The 25,100-nt window shown below is 43.1% G+C and overlaps 1 protein-coding gene across 3 annotated transcripts in view; it reads right to left on the bottom strand.

The window, feature by feature from the left end:
- Nucleotides 1–24,479, bottom strand: part of ZNRF2 (zinc and ring finger 2) — a 55,239-nt gene extending 30,760 nt beyond the window's left edge. Inside the window, exon 1 of one of the 3 annotated variants that reach the window (XM_083405206.1) lies at nucleotides 23,578–24,479. In XM_083405206.1, the coding sequence (XP_083261332.1) occupies nucleotides 23,578–24,028 (451 nt within the window). In that variant the 5' untranslated portion in view covers nucleotides 24,029–24,479. The remainder of the gene's footprint in view (nucleotides 1–23,577) is intronic. The other 2 variants (XM_083405205.1, XM_083405204.1) reach the window with 2 other exon arrangements.
- Between the last annotated feature and the right edge of the window lie 621 nt (nucleotides 24,480–25,100).

The raw sequence follows: 25,100 nt of genomic DNA, 5'->3' as shown, positions 1-25,100 counted from the left end.
AAGGGGCCCAGGAGGAGGAAAGCGGGCACATTCTTCCTCCTGGAGCCAGTAGTATGGCTTAGCATTACGTGTGAATATGGTCATCCTGTACCTTCAATAAAACAAAAGCCTTCTAGATAAAGTTACACAGGCGATTTAGATAATTTAGTTTTCATTTAAAAAGAGAAGGTTTAACCCTTATAGAGAAAAGAAGAAGAAGAGGGGTATATAGAGCAGTGTATCCTGCTCACCCAAAAACCAGAAGATGGTTAAAGTGAGATCAGGCATGTGCGCGCGCACACAAACAGACCCATTAGCTGCTTCAAAAACTCAGCTTCAAATTTCACCCCTTGGTTTTCAAAGGTTCATTTGGTTCAGAGCACACCTGATGAGAGCAGAGTGTCACAGCTAGTTTTGAGGAATGTATTGCAGCATTTTATTTTAATTTAACAAAATCTGTATGCTGCTTAACTGTGAATAAAACCTCCAAGTGGTTTATAAAGGTGGTTGTTCCTACTTACACAACTAAAAACTTGCAAGAATGGCCTGGTTTTCACAAAAACACTAAGCCACTAAACCATACTGTGGCTTAGCATTATATGCAAGCCGAGCACAGCAGCTTAACTGAAGTTTGCTTATTGCCAACAAACCATTTTCTGGAGCCACCGTTTGCTGTTTTACAAGCCAAGTTAACACAGCATTCTTCCTTAACCACTGTTAATTGCTGTCAGGGAACTGCCGTAGGCTCAGAGGCGAGGAATAGAAGGGCAGTTGTGTTACAGGGAGCCTCCGAAAATCTTGCGAAGCAGTTCCTCTTCCAGGGAGGAGGAAAGCCCCACCTCTGGTGGGGAAGAGGTGCAAGGACCAGAGGATGCTGGTGGGAGCCTTAACACCGCTCCTGGGCAAGCCGGACAGGAGGGAAACACACCCTTGCCATCGCCCATCCTACGCAGTTGTCTCAGTCGCAAAGAGGGAAGGAGAAGGCTGGGGGTAATGAAACTCTTATGTTGGGGGAGGTCCAAAAGATGACGACTCCCAGATTCTGCTAGCGATTGAGCCAGACATGAGCTTTGGGGCTCTCCACTGTAAATAGTTTGCACCAAAATAAAGCCTGTAAAAGACAGGTTGGAGTCCTGGCTGATTACTCTCGAGCAACCGCAACAGCCATCTGACAGTTGCCTAAAGGTAAAGGTAAAGGTACCCCTGCCCATACGGGCCAGTCTTGACAGACTCTAGGGTTGTGCGCCCATCTCACTCAAGAGGCCGGGGGCCAGCGCTGTCCGAAGACACTTCCGGGTCACGTGGCCAGCGTGACATCGCTGCTCTGGCGAGCCAGAGCCGCACACGGAAACGCCGTTTGCCTTCCCGCTAGTAAGCGGTCCCTATTTATCTACTTGCACCCGGGAGTGCTTTCGAACTGCTAGGTTGGCAGGCGCTGGGATCGAACGACAGGAGCGCACCCCGCCGCAGGGATTCGAACCGCGACCTTTCGATCGGCAAGCCCTAGTCCCCTGACAGTTGCCTATCCCAGCCCAAATGTTCATCAAGCCATAACGGCATCTGGAAAGCAGCTATAAAGCAAATGGAGGGAAAAGTCATTGTTTGACTCATGGTTAACTTGTGGTTTGTTAAACTATGGCTTGAACAAACCATGGTTTTGCATTATATAAGTGCAGGCCTTCTCAACAGATGGGCTACATCTTGTTTTCAGATCGTCCTAATAACCTCCATTTGCTCTCTTTACCCAGAAGCTTATTAAGCGGCAATACAAAAAAGAATGTAATAAGTTTAATGGCGATGATCAGGCACTCAGTAGGTTTATGTTAGTATTCTTATTTCATTCTTATTTATTAAATTTATATACCACCCTTCGTCACAAGATCTCAGGGTGGTTCACAGAATAAAATACAAGATGTTGAGCTTAATTGAGAAAGTAAAGCCATTTGTGCAATTTCAAACACAAGTAACTGCAGCCTTCACCACATAACATGCCACCGGTATTCACCAAAGTGCCACAGGGATTAAAAATCCACAATAAATCACTTCCTTCAGTCGGATGCTAAAGGAGAAAAGCATACAAACACACTATACACATGGAGATGCTTGAGACTTCAGGGATTAATTACTATTTTTATCTCTCTTTGCTTGCCAAGAATTTTCTATCAATAGCCTAGACTGGCTTCTTTTGCACTGCATATGGGGTAAAGAAAGATGAGTTAGGATGCACTGTTACTGGCTTTGCTATCCCACGGGGGGAACACGCTGGTTGTGAACACACCCTACAAATAGTTTTAAAAGTACTTTGAAAACTGTTACTGAGAATCAAGCAGAACATCCCCTTTCACTATGAAAAGCTTGACACAAATAGCACAGCCTTCCATTTCTGCCACAGCTTCAGCTACAGTTTGCATAATTTAAGCTGCTCACAATACTGTTTGTACTGTTTCCATATATATATATATATATATATATATATATATATATATACACACACACACACACACACACACACACACACACACTAAACTGAAGTTAATCAAAAATGGAAGCAAAAGCTTCCAATCTCTTCTCCTAATAGACACCAAGATGAACTGAAGGAGGAGAGGGGATGGGGGAGCATGCAAGCCCAAAGCTCAGTGTTGCTTGTTCCCTTCACAATAAACCAAGGTCTACCATGAAGTCCAAACACAGACTTCAGTGTCCTGATTATTCTTACTTCCAACAATTTCTTCAACTGGGTAATAGCAACTATCTGAGAAAGCACTCAAGGTAACAGACATGTCCATCGGATACAAAGTTTTCACTGAAGTCAGCGAGGCTCTAATGTCCTCACTAGGCAAAACTTTGTAAAATCTGATTTAATTGAAATACTTACCAGTAGCTAATGGTTCCTGGAGGAACACAGCAGCAATAAAGAAAGAAAGGAAAACCTTATCAATGACAAAAAAGTCAGAATGTAATACATACATATGTGATGGAAATTTCCGTTAGATAAATGTGAAGGTCAGGTTCTGATGCAACTTTTTGCTTCGGGCCTAGTGCAGAAATAGTGCTAGCTCCTGCAGACTTGGGTTTGTGAGTTAGAAATCATGCTCAGGAACATGCAATTCCTCCCCTTGTCCAATTCAACCGTAGTTTAATCTTACACCTGCACCAATGCTAAAAATGATTAATAGCATCCAGACTCGCTTCTTAACAAAAATGTGAAACTACTGTTTAGTGGGTTTGCAAATTCTGGTTTAGAAGGGAACGTGCTGAATTTTGACTATGACTACTCATAAAATATATGAAGGCAGCTTACAACATAAAATACAAAAAATAACAATCAATGAACATATTAAAAACATCAATCAAAATGCAACAGATACTGTTGGTTAAAAAGAAAAAAATCATATTGTGAAAACCTGTCGAAAAAGGATCTGCCACATTAGGATTGGTTCCTAATGAAGGCTGTCAGGGAACTGCCATCAGTGCCGGAGGGAGAGAGCAAAATCCAGAGGGATTCTGGAGAGCGTCCCGGGATTGGGAGAGGCGGCCCACCTTCTGGGGAAGAGGATCAGCGTAGCACCAGTGGAGAAGGGGGGCAGATGGGGGAAGCGGCGAGGCAGTCCCATGACTCCTTGCCGGGGACCAGCGGGGAGAGTAGAGGTCCTCTGCTGCCTACGCCCTCCTTGCGCAGAAGGCTTTCGCGCAGAGAGAGTAGGAGGAGACTAGGCGTCAAAGAGCTTCTTTGCTGGAAGAAGTTTAAGAAACGCCCACTGATGGATTCTGCCAGCGATTGAGAGAGCCACGGGTGAGTGGCTGTCCGGACAGAGAAGGTTCACTCAGGCAATCCAGCCAGGTGTTTGCTTACGCACGAGAAACCCCTAGAACCATTACAAAGGCCAACTAAACTTCCAGGTCATGGAAAAGCCCCAGAAGATCTCCGTGACTGAGGTGGAGTACAAGAGATCAGGTGGTACTTTATGCCTAAGTTGTTCAGGGCTTTGCGAATTCACAAAGGAGCCTTGGAATTGGCTTGATAGCAAATTGGCAACCAGTGCAGTTCTCTCAGCAGTAGAGTAACATGTTGTCTGTAATTTGCTCCTGTGAGGAGCTAATGCATTCTGTACTAGTTGCAGTCTATGGACCAGATACAAGGGAAATCCCACAAAAAGTGTGTTACAGTAATCCAGCCTCTCCTGATTCAGATGAAATGGATAAGTAGAGTTGGGTATCATCAGCATACTGCTGATACCTGGCTCCAAAGCTCCTCATGGCTGCTCCCAATGACTTCATACAGATGTTGAATAGCATTGGGGACAAAATAGTGCCCTGCGACACCTCAGAGCGCAAACATCAAGGGGCCGAAGAGCTGTATCCCAATGCTACACTTTGTTCATGATCCTTCAGCTAGCAATGGAACCAACATAGCACCATGAGACCAATATCCACCCCACAGTCAGTCCAAAAGGATACCGTTTTCAACCATGGTATCAAAGACAGTTGAGAGATTGAGCAGAAGGATCAGGATTGCACTCCCACTATCCTTCTCTCTATAAAGGTCATCCATCAGAGTGACCGAAGCAGATTTGATCCCAAACCCAGGCCTGAACCCAAACTGGCATGGATCCAGACAGGCAGTCTCGTGCAGGTATGTCTGCAGTTGTTCTGCCACAACTCTTTCAATCCCTTCCTCAGGAAGGATGTATTTGCACCTGGGTGATAGTTGTTACAATCCACTGGTTCCAGGGTTAGCCTTTTCAATAGTTGCCAAGCTGGTGCCAAATGTATTGCTCTGCTTTCTTTTCTACATTAGCAAGGCTGAGGGGGGGGGGGGGCGTCCTGTCTTCTAGGCAGCCCCAGACCTCCATACACACTGTCAAGGCTTGCGGCCCAAAGGGGTCACTTCAGTGCTGCTAATACAGCAAAAATAATGTGAGACACATCAGTTACAAGTTATGAGTCTCTGCAGTCACAACAGCCGCTGTGATTCTCCAGAGTTTTGACTTCCCACCCCGGAGGAGTGATCCATAGTCTCTCGAGACAGGTGCCAGCAACAACAACAATAGAGTAGGTTAAACAAGAACTTTAACCTTAGTTTTAAAGTTGAATCAAAACACAATATTTCAAAGCTGATCACACAGGTGAGACAGGTGATAATGCAATTCTTTCCCACTCCTTCTTGCCAATTATTTGTAATTCAAATCAATATTCTTTAATTACCCAAAGGTCCATATTGGTATCTAAAATAGATGTGTTATCTACTTTAATGTGAGGTATCTAAAAGCCAGTCTAACCATAAAGCCACAGCTGTCATACAAGGGGGGGGGGATAGTTCTCAAACAAAAAACAGATGGTCCATCAGTATGCTGCCTAGAAACAAGAGCAGAAACAGAGGGTCAGGGCAATGCTGATGTCTCTAAAGAAAGAACCTTGCGGAAGAAAAAGGGGGCAAAAGGGGGGGGGATGATGGGGTTACCTGAGAAAAAGCCATCTACACAAGGTAAGATGCACATCCATCCATTTGCACTGCACAGTCAACAGAGTGCCAACTTCCACTCTCTATCTGGTGAGTAAAGGAAGAACAGCTGTATCATGTATTACCAGGATGGCATGGAAGCTTCTTCTCCACTGTCTGGTCCCACACCAAATGGCTCCTCTTACAGATAATCAGATCTCACATTACTCGAGCCTATTAGGAAACAGCTCCCTAACTAATGAACAAATCGGCCTAACAGTGCTTTTCCACCAGTTTCCTCCCATTCCACCCAGAAAGCAGCCCCTTTGCAGTATTTTCCTTTTCTTTTTTTGGCCCTTGCTTAAATCGAAGACATTTATAAGTTTCATGCGTTTTATTTCTTTTCAGTTACTATTGATTTTAATCATCTTTTGAATGTCTATTGATGATTTTAATGTTTCATTTTGTATTTTGTGTAAACCACTTTAAGGTTCCCTTACAACCAAGCACTACATAGATTATTTTTAAGTAAGTTGTAACAAACAACAGTAAAACTGACAGTTAAGAATCAAGCATCTCCACTGATAGCAGTTGTTTTTGTACCAAGTTTGATCGCTAAAGGGAAAGAGTAAACGGAACTGTCAGAGCCCGCAGCAAGTTTTAGCTAACACAACAAAGAAAAAACATACGCTAGTGAAAGTTGGTAAAGTACTGTATTTATTTACCAGAGGGGCTGCTCTATTTGTCTGCAGCAGCAAACAAAATATTTGTCTGATGAAATTGACCCTAATCCATGAATGCTTACACCGGGGGGGGGGGAATTGTTAGTTTTAAGGTACCACAAAACTCTGCTGAAAGTTATTATTCAGAAATAAAAGAGAACCAAGGTCACTTGAAAATGTATTTAGCATTATACCTTTATTTCTTAAGAAATGTTATCCCACGTAACTTCATTACTACATGCAGTAGAACAGTCTGGCTGCACAGGGCTGGCCTAAAACATTTGGTTGCCTGAGTCAAAGAACGAAGCTGCCCCTTCCATTCCATGGACAGAAGCTGACTGGGCTGGCAGCTGAATCTTGATTCAACACTGGCAATGGGACAGCATCCTTCAGTGTACCCAAGGGAAGCAGGCTAGCTTAGAGAGTGCATGACAAGCTCGTGGCACACATAGTTCTGATCTTTAACAGAAGCGAATAGCCAAGGAGTTCAGGTGATTGGCCCTGTATTTTTGTGCACACTGGTAATTGCCTCACTATGACTAATGGTAAGGCTGGCCCTTAGGCTAGCACGTTTCATTTTATATCAGCAAAGGTACGAAGTAGCTACAAAATGCAGCACTTGACCTCTTTACATTCACTATTTTGTTACGTGCGTTGGTGCAGAATATGTAAAGCACAACACAGAGTAAAGGAGTTTTGAATGAAGCAGGGCCAAAATGCAAATAAGGCCTACTCCATATTGTGGTTGTTGCTGAGCTAAAGGCATATGCTAAGCAGGAAAACAGCATCAGGTACCCGATGCAAATGCAATCTTCAATAACAATCGTTTGAGACTAAATTTATTGGGGCCCATTTTGAACAATACATTTTGTACCTTGTTGACACACAAACTTACTGCAGCTTGTTATGAAGGACAAGCACACGTAATCCTCAGTGATAAAATCTTATGCTTGGCATTCAAGGGGTTTCAGAATCAGTCAGCAACCTTGAGCCAGACATCCTGGAGAGTGAAGTCAAATGGGCCTTAGAAAACACTGCTAATAACAAGGCCAGTGGAAGTGATGATACCTTGTTCCCTGGTACCTGGTTGCAAAAAGCAGCGAACATATTTCACTGAAACTGAAAAGAAGAAATCTGTGTTGGTGAAGCATATAGTATAGCAATTGCTCTAGGTGCAGTGACAATATGTTTTCTTGGCTTTGATTTCAGTGCCAAGTAGGCTATATGGGGGGGTGGGGCAGCAGAACAAACACACACAAAACACCTTGTAAGCCAATGTAGACTCAAAGTGCAGGTTTTAAAAATTCATCTCAAAATATATATTGATATATTCCCTGTGTGTGTGTGTGTGTGTGTGTGTGTGTGTGTGTATTCTGCATATATATTCCAGTATTTTCCTATTAAAGTGTAAGACAACCAGAAAAGTTCCATGTCACAACTTTTTAGGGGGGAGAAGGGACATTAAGTGGGGCACCTCTCCACCTCTTAAAGTATTCCACTTGATATTGTTGAATGTTCTGTCTGCCTGGTAAAGTGACCAGTTTAACTAATGTAAGCAAGTGGAACATAGAATTAGCAAGATTTTGTGCTTTCAGGAGCTAGCAACCCGACCATGAAATAACCAGAGTCCTTTGGAGTCTTTCCAATGGGAAATTATCTCTCTTCTGTGAACTGGCCCTAAGACCTCCGGGTATAGGGTGGTATATTAATTCTAACAACAACAACAAAACTGCCAAAAAAAACCCCACAAACCTTGCTAGGTCACCTGCTTCCAAGCAGCTAAAAGCATCTTGCAGCCAATCAGAAGCTTTGGTTTCCAAATGTTTTGGAAGTCAAACGGACTTCCGGAATGGATTCCGTTTGACTTCCAAGGTACGATTTGGTCATGAAGTCTCAAAACCACCTCTCATCGCATACAATGAAACAATCAGCTTCTGGAACACACATCCCATGCCAGTCTCCATCAGTGCCTGCAGCTACAGACTTTCTGGCCAATAACTAGCATACATATTTCAATCAACCACAAGTATCTGAAATGCAGGAACAGAACACCTGCTTTATCTAGTCATTCCCTACAGTAACTATTTATAAACATAGGTGGAACCGGCACAGCAGTATTATTGGAAAAGCATCAATGCAAATACGCAGTGAGGCCAGTAGTATAAAAAACTGATGCACTCCTTGCGAAACAAAGTTAAAGACTTACAGGTTAAGGATGTGCTTTACTGACTGCTTTCCACCTTCTGTTTATGCTCTACGGATCAGTAAACCCCACTGGACTTTGAACGCATGAACTTCAGTGGTAAGAGAGAGAGAGAGAAGAGAAAGAGTGAGTCAGCACTTGTCCCTTGAGTTGTGTCAGGGTTCACTTTTTCTTCCAGTGCTGCATTTTGCATGAGAAATATTTTGTGCTGCAAAATTTTTGCCTAAAAGAAATCTTAGCCAAATGTAATTTCAGTGGTATAAACTATTTGTTACTCCCTTGTCAACATGCGGAGGCATGAAATGAAAAGGGCAGGGCACTTGTAGGATTAGAAGAGGGCTTCTGCAGGAAAAAGATTTTGAAAAGCAATGCCCCTCAATCAAAAAAATGACAGGCCAGAATGTTGCATATGTGCAATTTCTCCATACCATTCGGGTATATATGTTTTAACAACAAGATGATTCCCCCCCCCCCGCCCCCCAGAGTACACAATAAGAAAATGTATTCAGTACAAGACCTACAAAAATGAACAAACTAATGAAGAGCAAAACTGTTAAGGGGCAGCTATATAAATTCAGTATAATAATTTTATTTTTTAAATTACGTCTGCATTTTTCCCTGTAAGGTTTTGTATAGATAAGATTGAGAGTGCTTTAAAGAGGCAGGGATTGCACAGGGACAAACCTCACCATTCTGAATCATGCCAAGTCAGCCTTCAAAAGCAGTAATTTTAATTAGGGAGGATTTTACTCATGAAGCTTGAAAAACAGAACATGAATGGAGATCATCTCCAGGTTTACAAAGTGTAGAATAAGAAATTCAGCAAGGTTACACAGCTTCCTCCATAAACAGAAGCAAACCGAGGTTAGCATTATTTACGCTTCAGCTTTATTGTAGTCTCTGTAGGTGTAAACACAAGGAACTTCCATGTACTGTAGTCAACTATTCTGCTTTGCTATTCCGCCTTATGCCAAAAAAAGTGGTGACTTTTTTTAGATTGCATCTGACCATCTGCGCCAATTGCCATGCTTTCAAATGCATTTAGGATGCTTTCTACGGCAATCCGAATAAGCGATTCACTCCTAGCTTCCATAAGATGTAAACAGCAGTCCAGCACCATTGTTTCACGGCAGGGATTCTATGCCATCTGGAGATATAGTCCCTGTATGTCAGGCATGTCCAAAGTCCGTTTTGGAGGCCTAATCTGGCCTGCCGGTCGGTTTAATCCAGCCCCTGTTGCAGTTTTTCTCCTGGGGTAAAATCCTTTAAAAACCCTCAACAACTTCAATCCTAAAAAAAGGTTGGCCCCTTGGTCGGCCCTCACGGCCCTTCGCTTCATCAAATCTGGCCCTCTTTGAAAAAATTTTGGACACCACTGCTGTATGTGATACCACTCTTTTTGACAGCTTTCATTCTTCCTGCCATGACAGATAGAAATATATATCAATAGCTTGCATGCACCAACTTCCAGTGCTTCAGCTTCCTCCCTTACTTTCCTAGTTGTACAAATTAAACTTTCAGTTTTCTTTTGATTTGTCTCTATGGACTTAAGTATTCTGGAAAATGACAATGCATCCTTCTATTACTGACTGGAACTCGACTCAGACGTTTCACGGCATTCTCTTGAAATAAAGCAGTTCTGTTATACACCTCCCTTGGTTTCGATGTGATGAGAAGACAGCACCAGGTGCACAATTTTTAAAAAAAGTTAATGATATCGGTAACCAGAACTTTTAATAATCTAGCTGGTATTGTGGTTGTCATGAAATAGATAGCACAGAAGCCCTAACACAAATCTTGGGCGTTCAGTATCTTGACTGACACAACCAAAGCAAATGGTAGAGGAATGAAATGCTTCGTGGCCCTGGAGGGAAAGGTGGGCTGAAGGTTGCAAAGAAGTTATGTCTGCTCTTGTTCACAGTAGGAAAAATATTTAACTCTCCCCCAAAATGAAACATCCTCAAGGAAGAAATTTATTCTCCTTTTCATTTTAGTCATTAGCAAAAGCAATTACTTCAATACTTCTGTGGTACTGCCCTTCAGCAGATTTTAATAAGCAGTTCTTCTCTTAATGCTGACAAACCCTTGTATCAGAACACACATCTTAATCCTTTACTCTCTTGCACATGACACATTCTTATTTTGTTGTGTTTGGCTTTAAAAAAAAAAGTTTTCTTATAATGGATCATTTTACACATTATCCAGGCATAAAGGGAAACCACACTGACAATGTCATAGAGCCAAATCCTTATTATTTCATTTTTTTTACTCATTTCCCATGAGGCATTCAGCAGCAATTTGCAGGGCAGTATGACATATTCAAAACAGATTGAACTAGAAATAGCACATACATAAAATCAATTCAAATCCAAGAGAGATGCCAACTGGGGTGTTTTTTAAGCTTTATTGAAAGAGGAATGTATTTTGCAGGCACCAAAGAGACATATCACCTGTCTGATATAGAATGGGAAGGTAGGTGTGCCCACACTAAAGGCCTGATTCAGACATTGTGCAAAATGGACCTCTTGATAAGGATGATAGCTGAAGGATGCCCTCTCCTGCAGAACACAGTGATAGGTTGAGTATGTAGGGGATGAAATAATCTTTTAGATATTCTGGTACCAGGCTGTACAGGGCTTTGTACACCAATGTTGCCACCTTGAATAGCCTGGTAGCTAAATGGCAGCCAGTGCAATTCTTTCAGCAGTAGCGTAATATGATGGTGATATTCCACTCCAGTGAGCAGTCGAGCCATCACATTTTGCAATAACTGCAGCTTCTGGGTCAGCCTCAAGGGCAGTCCTCAAATTGTCTTGCAAACATTTAACAGCAGGATCCTACAGGATCTAGAATTCCACTGCCTGGATCAGAAGTAAGCAGACCCCAAAGAATACCAAAAAAAAAAAAAAAAAAAAAACAGAACAGAATTCCACTGAGGATGCAAAGAAAGCAGAAAAGTGGGTGTTCTTCACCATCTACACTGTTATGCAGTAGGCACGACTCTGTGTTCTCACTCATGTTCAGTCAGTTTTGCAGCACATCTTCTACATCCTGCACTCTACTTATCATCCAATTTGTTTCATTACCATTAGGTCTCTGGTAACCCAAGATGCAGAATGCGTTCCACAATCCTTATCCTCTGCCACATTCCATGCATAAACACACAGCCAGGAAGTGCCCACAGTGACTTCCTCATAATATAGCTGCAAGGGTGCTTAGAAGACTTGCAAGTTCAATCTGCAGACCAACCACCCCATCATGGGGGGACCCAGATGTTGTTGGACCATGTATCTCCCACCATCCTTAACCCACTGGACCATGCTGGATGGAGCTAACAGGAGCTTCAGTCCAACAACACCTGGAGAGCACTGGGGTTATATCCGGGAGTCCACAAAGGCAAAAGCATGCAAAGTCAGAATGAACCCAGGATCCGCCCCCGCCATTTGAGATCTCACAACGTCTCGGACGGCCCCACGAGGGCCTTGTACTACCACTTGAGAGCCCCGTAGGCAAGGCACATGGCTTAAAAAGCTGTGTCTGTGAATGAAAACCCTTCAGATGGCCCCGCAATATCTTGCGAGAGCCTCCAGAGCCCGATAAGCTAAGGTCTCCCTCCCCTTTACTATGTATTTATTTGTGATTCATCTAAAGCTGTGATTATGTAAGAAAAAGAAGCATAAGTTGCGGACCTACTGTACTGTGAAGAACCAGTTAAAGAGGTTGTAACCGGAAAGTATGCACATGATGTTCTGCCTTATCCACATGGAGGAATTCAAACTGTTTGAAATATAGCACACTATTTATGATATTTACTTCAGTTCCCGATGAAGGTAGATACCAGAATGGGAGAGGAGGATCTGTGTGCAGGATTCCCTTCGGCCAGGACATAGCAAAAATGTTGGGTTCTGAAATTAGAAACTTCTCCTTCTTACTACAGAGTGATAGGAAGCAACACTGCTGATTATAGAGACCAAAGCTAACTCTCTCACCCTGTCTCCAACATCCATGGAGTTTTGCTACAACTCAGTAGGATAGATAGTCTGCCTTATTGCCCTTTTTCAGCATGGGGATCAGTATGTATGGAGAAAGTAGATATGAAAGAAGCAGAAACACAAAATGGGCATTGGCAGTCTATCAGCCACAGCAGCAGACAAAGAAAGATGGGTACATTAGTTCTTGGCTCCTAAACTACACCTATCCTTCTTTCTTACTAGTCTAAGAAGAGTGCACACCAGGACAGAAAGTTGTATGAGAACAGTTCTTTTAATTGATACTTCTTTACCGGTGTAAGAACAAAAGCCCAGAAGGATCAATATTAAAACAAAAGAGTTTAACAACTCAGTGAAGGATAAAAGTGGTCCCTGCAAAAGCATCTTAAACCTAGAGAAATTGATGGAAACTTCAGAGAGACTGATGTTAACGACAGTTATAATCATAATAACTACTGTTTTGAGGACCCTATAAAACATGTGAATAAGGCCTTAAGGAAGTTCAGCTCCTACCCCTCCGAAGCCTATTTACACTGAACTATTCAAGACTTAATAGGTATCTGGGCTGCATTTGGAAGAAAGAAGAGAACCACTCCCAAGCAAGTCCATTTCTAAGATGACAGGAGAGATGAAGCACTCAAATATGGTGCAATAGTTTCTATCTGACACAAGAGGAACCCAGGATCAAAGCTCCCACACCCCAGAGTATTTTCCAGTACATTTCCTGTCTTTTCCAGAAATACTGGTTTCAGCAGCAGTGCTTCAATTCAGGTTACAAACCAGGTTTACTTTAGCTTTTCTCAAACATACAATGATGTGCTTAAGTAAATGGCACAAACGTTTACTAATTTAAGGAAAGCTTCTGACAACAGTGTGAGGTCTTACAGGTTTTAGGAGCCCACAGAAACCTAAGCATGCCCATATTAATATTTTCATTACATCATTTTTTACTAGAAACAGATTTTCTTGTGCAGAGACAATGATCTACTATTTGATGGTTTGGGAGTACAGTTCCCCAAAGCAACTCAATTAATTGTCTCCAACAGAAGCTTCCATAGAAGGAAAAAAATAACTTTAAATACAGTATTGTAAAAATAGTGACTCAGAACTGCACAGCATATTGAGCATATGCTGAAAGCAGCGACAGGCAAAATATGAAGCACTTTGGACATAAATTAGGCTAAATGCTCTTTCATGAACTACAATTTTGTGGGAATTATTCTAATTTATGTCAAGCGAGATAAAAAAATGTACTTAAAAGGAATTTAGCTTGGGTCTTCAACCATGTCTTAAGGAGTAACATTAAATAGGGAAAAAACCTAATTTTAAAGAATTTATCAGGAACTCCAGATGTCAAAAATGAACAATGGTTTCATGGCCTTCATGTTTCCAGTCCCACTCCACCCTATACACAATGTTTTTTAAAACATAACATATTCACAAAATATAAATTCACTTATTAGGATTTAGGTATGTAATTGTGCCTTTAAACAGCCAGGCCAATTGCAAAAATAAAATTCTTACATAGTTAAAAACTAAGGTCCTGTCTCTTTCCTTTCTACCACAAATAGTCTTATCTATTTGAATTCCTAACACATCTGCTTATCTATTTAAATAATTTAATTTCAGCTCCACTCCTTTTCTTCATTGGTCTGTCTTGAGTTCTCAGAACAATATCCTGGAACATTTCAACTTTAAAAGATTGCAGGATTTTTCTTGAACATCTGAGAATTAGTGTCTCCTACATAGGCAAGTACACTGGTGTGAAAACTCGCAAGGAGGCGCATAAAACCTCTTCCTCACACAACTTATTTCCAAACTTAAGTCTTTGTTGAAGGATATTTCTTGTTTTGCAAATGGAGGCCCATCTAGGAAATGGTCAGGCAGAGAGAAGACACAAGACAGCCAGTCCAGCCACAGCCCACTAGGATGACTTTCATTCAAACACTTAATTTGCAAGATGGATGAGGTGAAAAGCAGGCAGGGAATTCTGAGATAAACTAGCTGCTTATCACAAGGTCTCCACTTCCCCTCTCCATTGGCATGACTTGACCAAACGAGTAGAAAGGAAGCCTAAAATTTGAGTATAAAGGAAGTGGCACTCCTAGCTCCAACAAGGACCTTCATTCATCGCTCACAGGGAACAAACAGGCACACATAAAGACAGGTATATGCTTTCTCCCTGCATCTCCATTTCTTAAATTAGTGTGAGTCCTGCTGGCAAAATTGTTACACTCACTTCTGTAGGCTTTTGAGAGTAGGTAGGGATTCTTCCATTCTTTAGATCAAGGTATGTATGATAGCATTTGCTGCCATCTTAAATTGTGATTTTGCTGTCTGAAACAGCATTTATAGAACCATAGAATCATAGAGTTGGAAGAGACCACAAGGGCCATCGAGTCCAACCCCCTGCCAAGCAGGAAACACCATCAGAGCACTCCTGACATATGGTTGTCAAGCCTATAGAAAAGCCTAATTTATGTATTCTATTATTTTCATTTCATATAATAAAAGACAGGAATAGAGACAAACACATAGTGTCAACATCCGTTTGTGTTTGTGTATTCTATATACAACATTTCATTTGAAATCACAAGGCAGTGAACAGTTTAAAAAAAACAATACCAAAAAAGCAGCCAATTGGCCAGGGCAGACATGACATTAACAAACTGGTATTAAATGGCCAGCAAAGGCTTGAAAAAATAAGTGAGTTTTTGGCAAGGACAGAAATGATTTCAGTGTTATTGCTTGCCTTAATACAAGGGCGGAGCAGGGCTGATTCCACAGAGAGGACACCAGAACTGAAAATGTGCTTTTTATGCTCTAGGGCAAGCATATGAGGTTTTTGCATTTCCCCAAAGCTGCCACTCTGTTAGAACTCTTCTCTAATTTAGACTCTAGGCCAACACAGAAGGTAATACCTACACATACATGAACCCAACCACCTGTATGGCAACCACTGGGGAAGAATCTAACATCTCCATGACTTTTTCCACACTCATAAATAGGCACCTGTATTTCTTCTGATTGGGATGAAAGTAGTTGACTTCTAACTTCTCGAAATATCTGCACTGCCAAGTAACTCAAATCCCATTAGATAAAATTTAAAAATATTTTAGGAGTGCTTCTGTCTCCACCTCCTAGGATTTTTAGTTTTTGAAATAAGCAGTTTTAGCACCCATGGGTATTTTTTTAAGGGGGAAGAGAAGAACAGGAAATTTGGTGAAAGGAGAAAAGTGTTACCTTAACAGATCTTTTAACAGATCTGCCAAACCCACTTAGAATGAGAGCCAGTATAGTCAATATGACAAAATCCATCTGGAGCTCTTTCTACAGTAGCACTCTCAATGTATGAAATCAAGACTATTTTAATAAAGGAAAAATATTAACTCGTTTTGTTTTAAAATAACTTATTAAATTTATATCCTTCCTTTCCTCCAAGGAGCTCTAGGCAGCATATATATTGCCCCCTATTTTATCCAACAGCTCTGCAAGGTATAGTAAGCTGAAAGATAGTGGACTGGTTCAGCATTATCCAGTGTAATTAAGCAAGTTTTAGGACTGAGTGGGAATCTAGCCACTGTTGCCATGCTGCCCTTTATAGGAACAAGGAGGAGGTGAAGAAGACATCACACTCTCCCCCAAGTCAACAAGAATAATTCCTCCCTTAGTGCAAGCATGTCTATTTTGCCTTTTTTAATTCAATTTTAAAAGGTGGGGGGGAACGCACCACACTTTCCGCAATGCTTTGGATCACTGCTATAATTTGAATACTATCTTGCTTGATTCCTCCACCAACTTAAAACTCAAATCATTTGGAGACTTGAAATAGTCACATTTTAAAATATTGCTGTAGTTATCCTCCTAAAGTCTTAGAACATGGCAAGGCAGAAATAAAGTTACAAGAAAAATTGTACGGTTTATAATTGTACGGTTTATATTTTTAAAAACCCCTGTATATCATGAAAATAATTGTAGCTACTCATATCATAGTTTCAATTACATATAGGCTTAAATATTGGTTTTTAAATATTTTTCTTATACAGTAATTACAGAAAGTAAACCACAAATTAACTGCAGTCAAACTCAACATTAACTGCAGGAACAATTAATTCAGCACCAACCCCTATAAGCAACTTAAGTTAACTGTCTAATTAGCAAATCTTTTACTTAATGCTGCAATGCGAATCAAAGTCCAAGTCTCACAATGCCTTTTTAAAAAATAAGAAGAAGAACACTTAATTTAAGAATCCAGCTTGCAAAACAATATGTACCAGAAGTATGTTCAGGGTACGCAAGGCAACTGCTGGGAGCCCCACCTAGTCAAGCTTGGGTGAGTTAAAAGCAGCCCTCCAACTCACTCACCACCAAGACAAATTTTATTACCATATGCAAGCTCATGTGTAAAAAACAAGCAGTACAATAAAATCCTGTGATTAAAATTACAACACTGCTTATTTACATTGTAGTGCAAAGGTAATGTAGGGAATGACACAAAAATAAGAAAAACTCAAGTCTGAATTATCAAGTGCCATTTCCATTTTAAAGAAAATGAAATTTCTAAAGCTGCAGTCCTCTGCTGAAAAGCACATTACTGTTCGGTACCCTGTAGCACAAACCCAAAGCAATTATTAAAGCAAAAGATGCAGGGTAGAATCCAATGTACAATGTTGTGACATCTGCTTGCTCAGCAAGAATTCTCCCTCCCAAAAATCTGGGGGGCACACAGAGACAAGTCGAGAGAAAGGTGAAGCTCTTCTGAACAGCATAGGATACAGGCCCTTAATGTCATTCAAAAATATGTCAGTTTAAACCCAGAGTTAAATGTATCTGACACTGGCCGAGCCCCAAAAAGCTGGTAAATTGGAAGATAAGGCCAATGCTTTAACAGACTTGCTCCATAATAATCAATGATGATGGGCAATGTCAAGAACTGTGCTTGCTTGCTTACAACTTAGTCTCCATGCACACACCACTTCTTGGTCTTTTTGGCCGAAATCCAAAGGGGGAAGGTGCGAGTGCCTGCGACCAGCAAAGATGCTCCACATTGTCCTCATCCTGTATCACCTTATGGAGCATCAGAGCTTGTCAGTGTAAGGCCCAAGTGTAAGACCTTCACATGTTTTCCCCACCACAGTGGAAGGAAACAGTGAACAGGGCCCACACTGCATTTATGCCTTCAGAAAGGCAGCAATGGGCCCCCAATCCATACTTTCTTGTCCTACCCCTACATAAACATAGGGTGGGAATGAGAGCTCTTACATTGCAGAAAGGCAGTGTAAGGCAATGATCCCTCCATTTCCTTCTCCCACCACCTGGAAAGCAAACCTGGAGACCTGAAACTTTGTGCTGCCCTTTCTGCCTTCATTCTGCTCTAAAGGTAAAGAGACCCCTGACCGTTAGGTCCAGTCGCGGACGACTCTGGGGTCGCGGCGCTCATCTCGCTTTACTGGCTGAGGGAGCCGGCGTGCAGCATCCGGGTCATGTGGCCAGCATGACTAAGCTGCTTCTGGCGTTTACCTTCCCGCTGGAGTGGTACCTATATATCTACTTGCACTTTGATGTGCTTTCAAACTGCTAGGTGGGCAGGAGCAGGGACCCAGCAACAGGAGCTCGCCCCGTGGAACAGCCCACCTTCCGATCAGCAAGCCCTAGGCTCTGTGGTTTAACCCACAATGAATGGCATGGCATGCATCTCAGAGAGATACAGTGCCATAGTCACCATCCCTGCAGTTATATGCTAAAAACCGGGAAAGAATCATGAACATGTCCAGCAGCTCCAGCAAGCCAGGAAGTCTCTCCCTTGTGTACTACAGTCTAACCACTGCACCACCTTGCCACACTCCACAAATAAAAGAATAGGCATTGCACATAGCATCCACTAGACCACTCCGTTTGCAAACACTGAAGTCTGGTGGGGTGAATCACTTCAGAATTGATCTCAGCATGCACTGTAACTTTGCCAGCAGTTGCTGCCATAGGTTTAATGGAGCAGGAAAAGCTTAATAACCTGACCAAACCAATGAAATAGTGTGCTTCCCTCAGTGCCCTGAATGTCAGCAGTTTTCACCAAAATTGGAAAGAAATGATATGCCTATTTGAAAATTGGAGTAAACAGTAAGTTGTCAGTTTGCAGCACCTTTAAACTTGCTGTACCTCTGGAAATTTTTATTGGATCTGTTTTAACCTTGGCACATTTGTACACTTCACCAGGTATTCCCTATATGTCAAGTTTCAAGTTATTACATCAAGATGTCATTTTTATGAGCAATAGAATGTTGAGGCTTATGATGACAGAACCTTAACTAAAAGAGCACTCTTGTGCCCTCTGACTTACTGAAAGTACAAAATGTTTTTATCATATTGTTCCCAAAGAATGAGAGATATAAGGTGCTGATTTATTTTGCAAACTGATGAAAATTATTCCATAGGTTAATGCTCCCATTCAGAACAAGTGTAAAATGCATTATTCCCATTATGATTCTTTCACATCTCCTTTACAGAAGGGAACAAAAGTTTACTAAAGGTACAGTTTAATTAGAATAAAAAGTTAAAATCCTACTATTTTTTTGGAATAAGAACTCAATTAAAACTTTTTGGGAAAACTTGCAGTTCTATTCTATTTTTTCTGTGATGTGGAGTGGGGTGGAGTGAAAACTTTTTCCAGTCCTTTACCTTTTCTGTGGAAAATTTTCTGATTCTTATATTCAATAGCAACAATGAATAGATGCCAACTGCAAATAAATTTTAGGAAAGCTTAGCAGTTTCAAACTTTGTAGCTTTTGTTGATAAAATACAAGTAAAATAAGCATGTTAAATTAGATCTTTCTTTGGGGCATTAGAAAATTTTCCAATTCTATTTCTTCCAAAAGCCCTGCATAACTTCAATTATTTGCTCTCTTTAAGGAAGGCTTAAAGGCCTATTTCATTCTTACTCCCTTGCAGGGGATAGGCACTGCTATGCTATTGTAAAAATGTTGGTACTAGGGCACCAGTTTCATTAAAATGCTACTGTTTCCACAAAAAGGAACTGCTTTTCAGAGTGCTCACATGGGTGCAGTAACATCTAAATTGCAAGATGTGAAGTTCCATACAAAGCATGAGCATATGCTTGTGGTACTTGCACAATTATACTCATACAGTAATCACAATACCTGTGAATATGCAGGAAAGCACTACAACTTCCCTTGATACAAGATACTGCTGATTCTAAGTAGTCAGAAGTAGTGCCCTCTCCCCCTTCCATTCCCAGCTCAAATTTAAAAACAAACATCCACACACTCATCCCTCGAAATGGGGAATCCTCCATGGCAAAACTGCTCCACACACATTGAGGAAAATTATAGAAATTTTACTCAATGCAGAAAATAATAATCTGACACAAACACTCTAATACGAGTTACACACTTATCACTTTATTATAGAAGGGTTTGTATAAAACTGCTCCTTCAAACTTAGGCTTACAGTAAGATCCTAAGCACGTTGCTTCAGAAGCCCCATTCAGTTCAATGTGACTTCTTCTTTGAATTCTATTCCTAAGTATCAGATTGGAGCCTTCATGTACCACCACAGTCGCAAGTGGAATTCTAAATTGCTTGTCTTCATACAGCCAGGCAGCCAACGTTATAATCTATCTATTGAATAACTATGTCACATGTATGTGGTCAGCAGATGTTGAAAAGGCTTTTCATCCGATCTACTTTTGAACAATCCTATTCCACTTATCAAAAGCTTTAAAATAAGGATATCTCCAGTAACAAGATATCCTAAGAAGCAGTTATTTACACATCATTAAAGCAGTTCAATTCACCAGAAAACTACAAGAAAACAGTTATATTTATAGCTAAGAAGCATAAAAGCTGCTGATTGAAACTCTTACATGTTTATCGTTTATTTTATGCATACAGGGAAAGCACAGGATATACTACATTAAAATAAGCAACCCTCAGTCTGCAGTCCTATACCTCTTACCTGAGAGTAAGTCCTATTGAATTAAATGGCACGTCTGCATATACATGTACAGAATTACATTCCAAAGTTTTATTAGAAGGGAAACCTTGAAACTCAAAGCACTGCAATACGAAGCAGCTCACTGCACAGAGCAAGACTGCCTACCTATGCAGATTGCCCAATTTTGGTGGGTTAAGTATTATATTATATTATTAATTTTCTGGTTATATATTTTCTCTTTCTAAAAAAAAGAGAAAGCATTCTGGACATTAAGATGTTGATCAGAGGTATTTCCTAAAACATAGCTGCAACACTGACCCAGCCCGTTGCACCTACCATCATTTATCCTAGGAACCCCACAGTTTTGAAAAGGATGTCTCATGAATTTTACATCATCCTATTTGCTCACAAGATGAAACAAGCACCTTGCTGCTTCTCCTATGCAAGCCTACAGAAGACTGCTATCATACAGGCTTCTCACAGACTCCTCAACACACAATTATGGTTTTAGAGACCTCACACAGGTCAGCACCATTAAAAGCGAGAGACACAACCAAATAGAGATTGGTTCAACATGTTACCCACCCCCAGGCTAGGTGAACTGTTATAAAGATAGGGCTGCAAGAAAATGCAGTATTTCTGCATGAATTCGGAACCAAAATTTGCCCTATTCTTATTAATGTCATATTAATTATAACAAGCTACCTTGTAAATTTTAAAAACCAATATTATTTTTAAGCTGAATTCCTAGTGAACTCAATTGGATTTCATTCCAAGTACCGTATATATGCACATAAGATTTTGTTGTAAAATGGCACAATTAGTTTTTATCTTTCACTATCTTCAATTTTACCCGCTTTTCAATAGTTTACACTTCTATATAATTACACTACAGAATTAGATCTGTGTACAACTTTTGTTACTAGAACTGCTCTTACCCCATCTGAATGTTTTTGCCGATGAACAGAAACTTTGTTTCAAATCTGCTGCAACTCCAATAAAACCTTTTAAAATAAAAAATTGTAAACACCCTCCAAATTCATTAACATAAAATTAGAAACAAACTGCTTCTATTCTTGCATCAGCATCTAAATAGAGACTTTGGTCAGATTTAAATACACTGCATGGATGTGCAAATACATTATCCAATTAAGCCCTAATTATATAAATAGTTGGCAGGAAATATTATAGAACTACTAACAGCTATTGAAGTTGTGGGCCAAATAAATACTTGCGGTATTGTATAGTGCTGAAAGTTAGTTTTTCCAGTTCCTGTTTCAAGGGCATTTTAAAATCCAAACCAACAAAGCAGAAGACACACACTGGTCAGAGAGCAAAAGAATTTTCCTAATCTGCTGAATTTAAGAAAAAACTTCTCAGTAATTACTTCAAAGAAGCAGGAAGCAGCAAAAATCTGTGAGATACACCCCTGCCCACCTGCCACCCTTGTAACACTGTGTTATATGTGAAGCACAAAAAGGAGAAAATCAGTCGATGAAACAGTGAAACTTTGCAGCATTCTTCAGATGAAGTTAGCAAGCAAAATCCATGCAAAGCACCTTGCCATTAGGTGAGAACACAAACAACCCTCCACACATCTGCTGAGAAGTAAATTCCATGGACCTTGCTCCCTACTATGTATGCGAAGGATTACTGTCTTAAACTGCAATCCTAGGCACACCTACTTGGGGGGCGAGTCTCTCTCAACTCAGTGAAACTTCAGAGCAGACATGCATAGAGCTGTGCTGCTGTTAAGTCAGCAAACCTGGCCAAACTTAACAGGAAGCAAGCCCTACTGACTTCTGTGGGTTTTATCCCAAACCATATATGGAACCAGCAGCAGCCTTATCCCCCCCACAATAGAAACCTTGCTACTGCTTGTCAAGTGGACTTACAACTCCTCTGTATACATTTACATGATAAAGAGGAGACAGAGGTGACCACCTTCCAGTATCTAAAGGGCTGTCACATGGAAGATGGGAGTAAGCTTGTTTTATTCTGCTTAGGAGGCTGGGAACTCCAACCAACGGATTCACTTTAGAATAAAGGAAGATCTTTCTGACAGTAAGAGCTGTTCAACAGTGGGACAGACTCACTCAGGAGGTGGTGAACTTCCTTGGAAGTTTCTAAGCAGAGGCTGGGTAACCATCTGTCATGGATGCTTCGGTTGAGATTCCGGCATTGTAGGTGGTTGGACTAAATGACCCTTCCAACTCTACAATCCTATGACAGTTACATTTATATACCACCTTTCCTCCCAAGAACTCAAGGTGGTTTCCCCCCCTCTCCATTTCCTCCTCACAACAACCCTGCGTGGTAGGTCAGGTGGTGAGTCAGTGGCTAGCCCAAGGTCACCCAGCGAGCTTCATGGCTGAGCAAGGATTTCAACATGGGTGTCCATGGTTCAGCACTTTATCCACTACAACACACATGTGGGTAGGGTGGCTCTACCACCAGCGACGTTTAGAGAGAAGATGTACAGTCAAAACAGCAAGCACAAAGTCAGAGGAAGCCCTAACTAACAGTCACCAAACTAGCAGTCCCCCACCCTCAAAAATCAAGCACATTTCGGCATGGGTGGGTGAGAAATGTCGCTCTAGAATCTTGGTTCGCAACATGGGGCACACGCCCCACCGGGAGGCAATTTGAGAATGAGTTATTAACAGTGAATGGCCTTTTAGGCTTCCTCCACGTGAATGGGAGTTCACTTTTAGAATAATAAGAATTATATGGGGGGGGGGGGCATCAGGATTTTAGAGATGCTTAGGAGGGGCATGGCCAAAAAACTGTTGGGAACCACTGGTCTAGACTAAGCACTAGCTCAGTTGGTTAGAGCATGGTGCTGAGAAGCCAAGGTTGCAAACATGGGGGGGGGGGCAGCTGCTCCCCCAAATCAAGAAAAAATCCTTAACTAACTGAGGTTCTGGCATTCCTAACAAAGGTGCCCCCCCCCAAAAAAAAATCCTGGCTACATCCATGGTGCAGGTTCGATCCGGTAAGGGGCAGCTGCATATTCCTGCACTGGACTAGTTGATCCTCAGGGTCCAGTCCAACTCTACGATCCTGTCAACTCTCATTTTGTAAGAATCGTAGGAGTCGGAAGGGACCTCGGGGGTCATCCAGCCCAACCCCCTTTGCAATGCAAACATCTATGTGCTCGAACCCTCGACGCTGATCTCCTTCAGAGCCTCGCGCTCTACCGACCCCCGGCCGCCGCCGCTGCTCCCCTTTCCGCTCCTCTCTTTCACGCATCCACCCATCCACACGTGTGCCATTCCCCCGCGTTCTCTTTACCTCCGAACAGGTGAGGCGAGAGGTGGGCGGGCAGCGAGCCGATGACGAGCCGGGGCCCGCCGCTGCCGTGTCCTCCTCCAGCACCGCCGCCTCCTCCTCCGGCCGCGGCCCTGCCCCCTTCCTCGGGGGTGCTGCTGACCGAGTCCTGCGAGCCGTAGAGGCCGCTGCTGTTGGGGATGTTGAAGGCAGAATGAGCCGCGCGAGCCCCGGACGCGCCCGGCCCGCCTAGAGACCTGCTCCGGGGCGCCGCCGACGCCACCGCCGCTCCGCTGGCCGAGCCGCCGGGCCCCGCGTGGTGCTGCCCTCCCGGGGCCAGGTGCGTGTACCTCGCCGCGCCGCCTGCCGGCCGCCCGTTGGCGCCGCCGACGCCGCTACTGGAAGGCAAGTCCCCCCCGGAGTAAGCCCGGGTCCGGCCATTGGCGGCGGCCGGGCCGCTCTGCTTGGCGCCCATGGCCCGCCTTTCCTCGCCGTCGCCGTCTGCCTGGGGTTCCTCTCAGGCTCGGCTGCTTCCCCGCGCGGGGCGGGGTAGGCGAAAGCGCGCCGCCCTCGCTCCTTCTTTCCCCGGACCCGGCAGCTGAGGGAGAAGAGCCGCCGCGGCTTTCAGCGGGCGGGCCCGGCGCTGAGGCGGCGCTGCCTCCGCCGCGGCGAGTCCCTCAGAAGAACGACAGGCGAGGGAGAGGACGACGGGGAAGCCAGGACCGCTCTGCCAGGGAACGCAGCCGCTGCCCAAGCCCTCGGCCCCGCCGCTCCCGCCATCGTCGCTGCCGCGGTGGTCGTCGTGTGAGGAAAGAGGCGGCAGCAGCGGCGGCGGCCCGTCGCTCCCCTCAGAGGCCGCTCGCGCGCTCGCTCAAGTGTGAGGCGAGGGGGGCGGCACCTCTGCGCAGCCGCGCCTCCCTCGCTAGCTGGCCCGGCCGCCGCCGCCGCCGCCGCGCCGCCATCATGGGAAGGGGGCGGGAGAGAGGCTCGAGGGCCGCCGCCTCCCGCTCCGCCTCCTGCCTCCGTTCAGCGCCGGGAGGTGACAGGCGCCGCCCGCTTCTGAGGGGCCGCCAGGGCGGCTGGGCCCGCTGGTTGGCCTGCCGGAGCTGAGGAGGACGTCATCTTCCCGACGTGGGTTTTCCCGCCACAGACGTGTACTCAAATTCATCATCATCATCATCATCATCATCATCATCATCATTATTATTATACTGCCCTACACCCGCTGGTTCACAGGATAAAATCTGGACACAAACACACAATCGAAATAAAAACAAAAACCACTCAGTAACTCCCAATAAAATGGGGGGGGGGGGGAGAGATGCTTAGCATATCTACCTAGGAGCCAATTCCTAGGGGATCCTTTGCTCCCCGCTCCCAATTTGAGGGGGCTGCCCCACCAAGTTGATGGACATTGTCATTCAAATTGTGGGTGTGTTCCCTGTCATGTGATCAATTATGCAGGGCGGGGCTTACCTGCCCCCCCCCCCCAATATTTGGTTCAAGTTGGCACCCCTGGAATATACAGTGGTACCTCAGGTTACATA

This window comes from Podarcis tiliguerta, assembly GCF_965153285.1.
Source record: "Podarcis tiliguerta genome assembly, chromosome: 12".
In the NCBI taxonomy this organism is placed as follows: domain Eukaryota; kingdom Metazoa; phylum Chordata; class Lepidosauria; order Squamata; family Lacertidae; genus Podarcis; species Podarcis tiliguerta.
The sequence above is the reverse complement of the archived record's forward strand: the minus strand, read 5'-3'. Positions and strand labels throughout refer to the sequence as shown.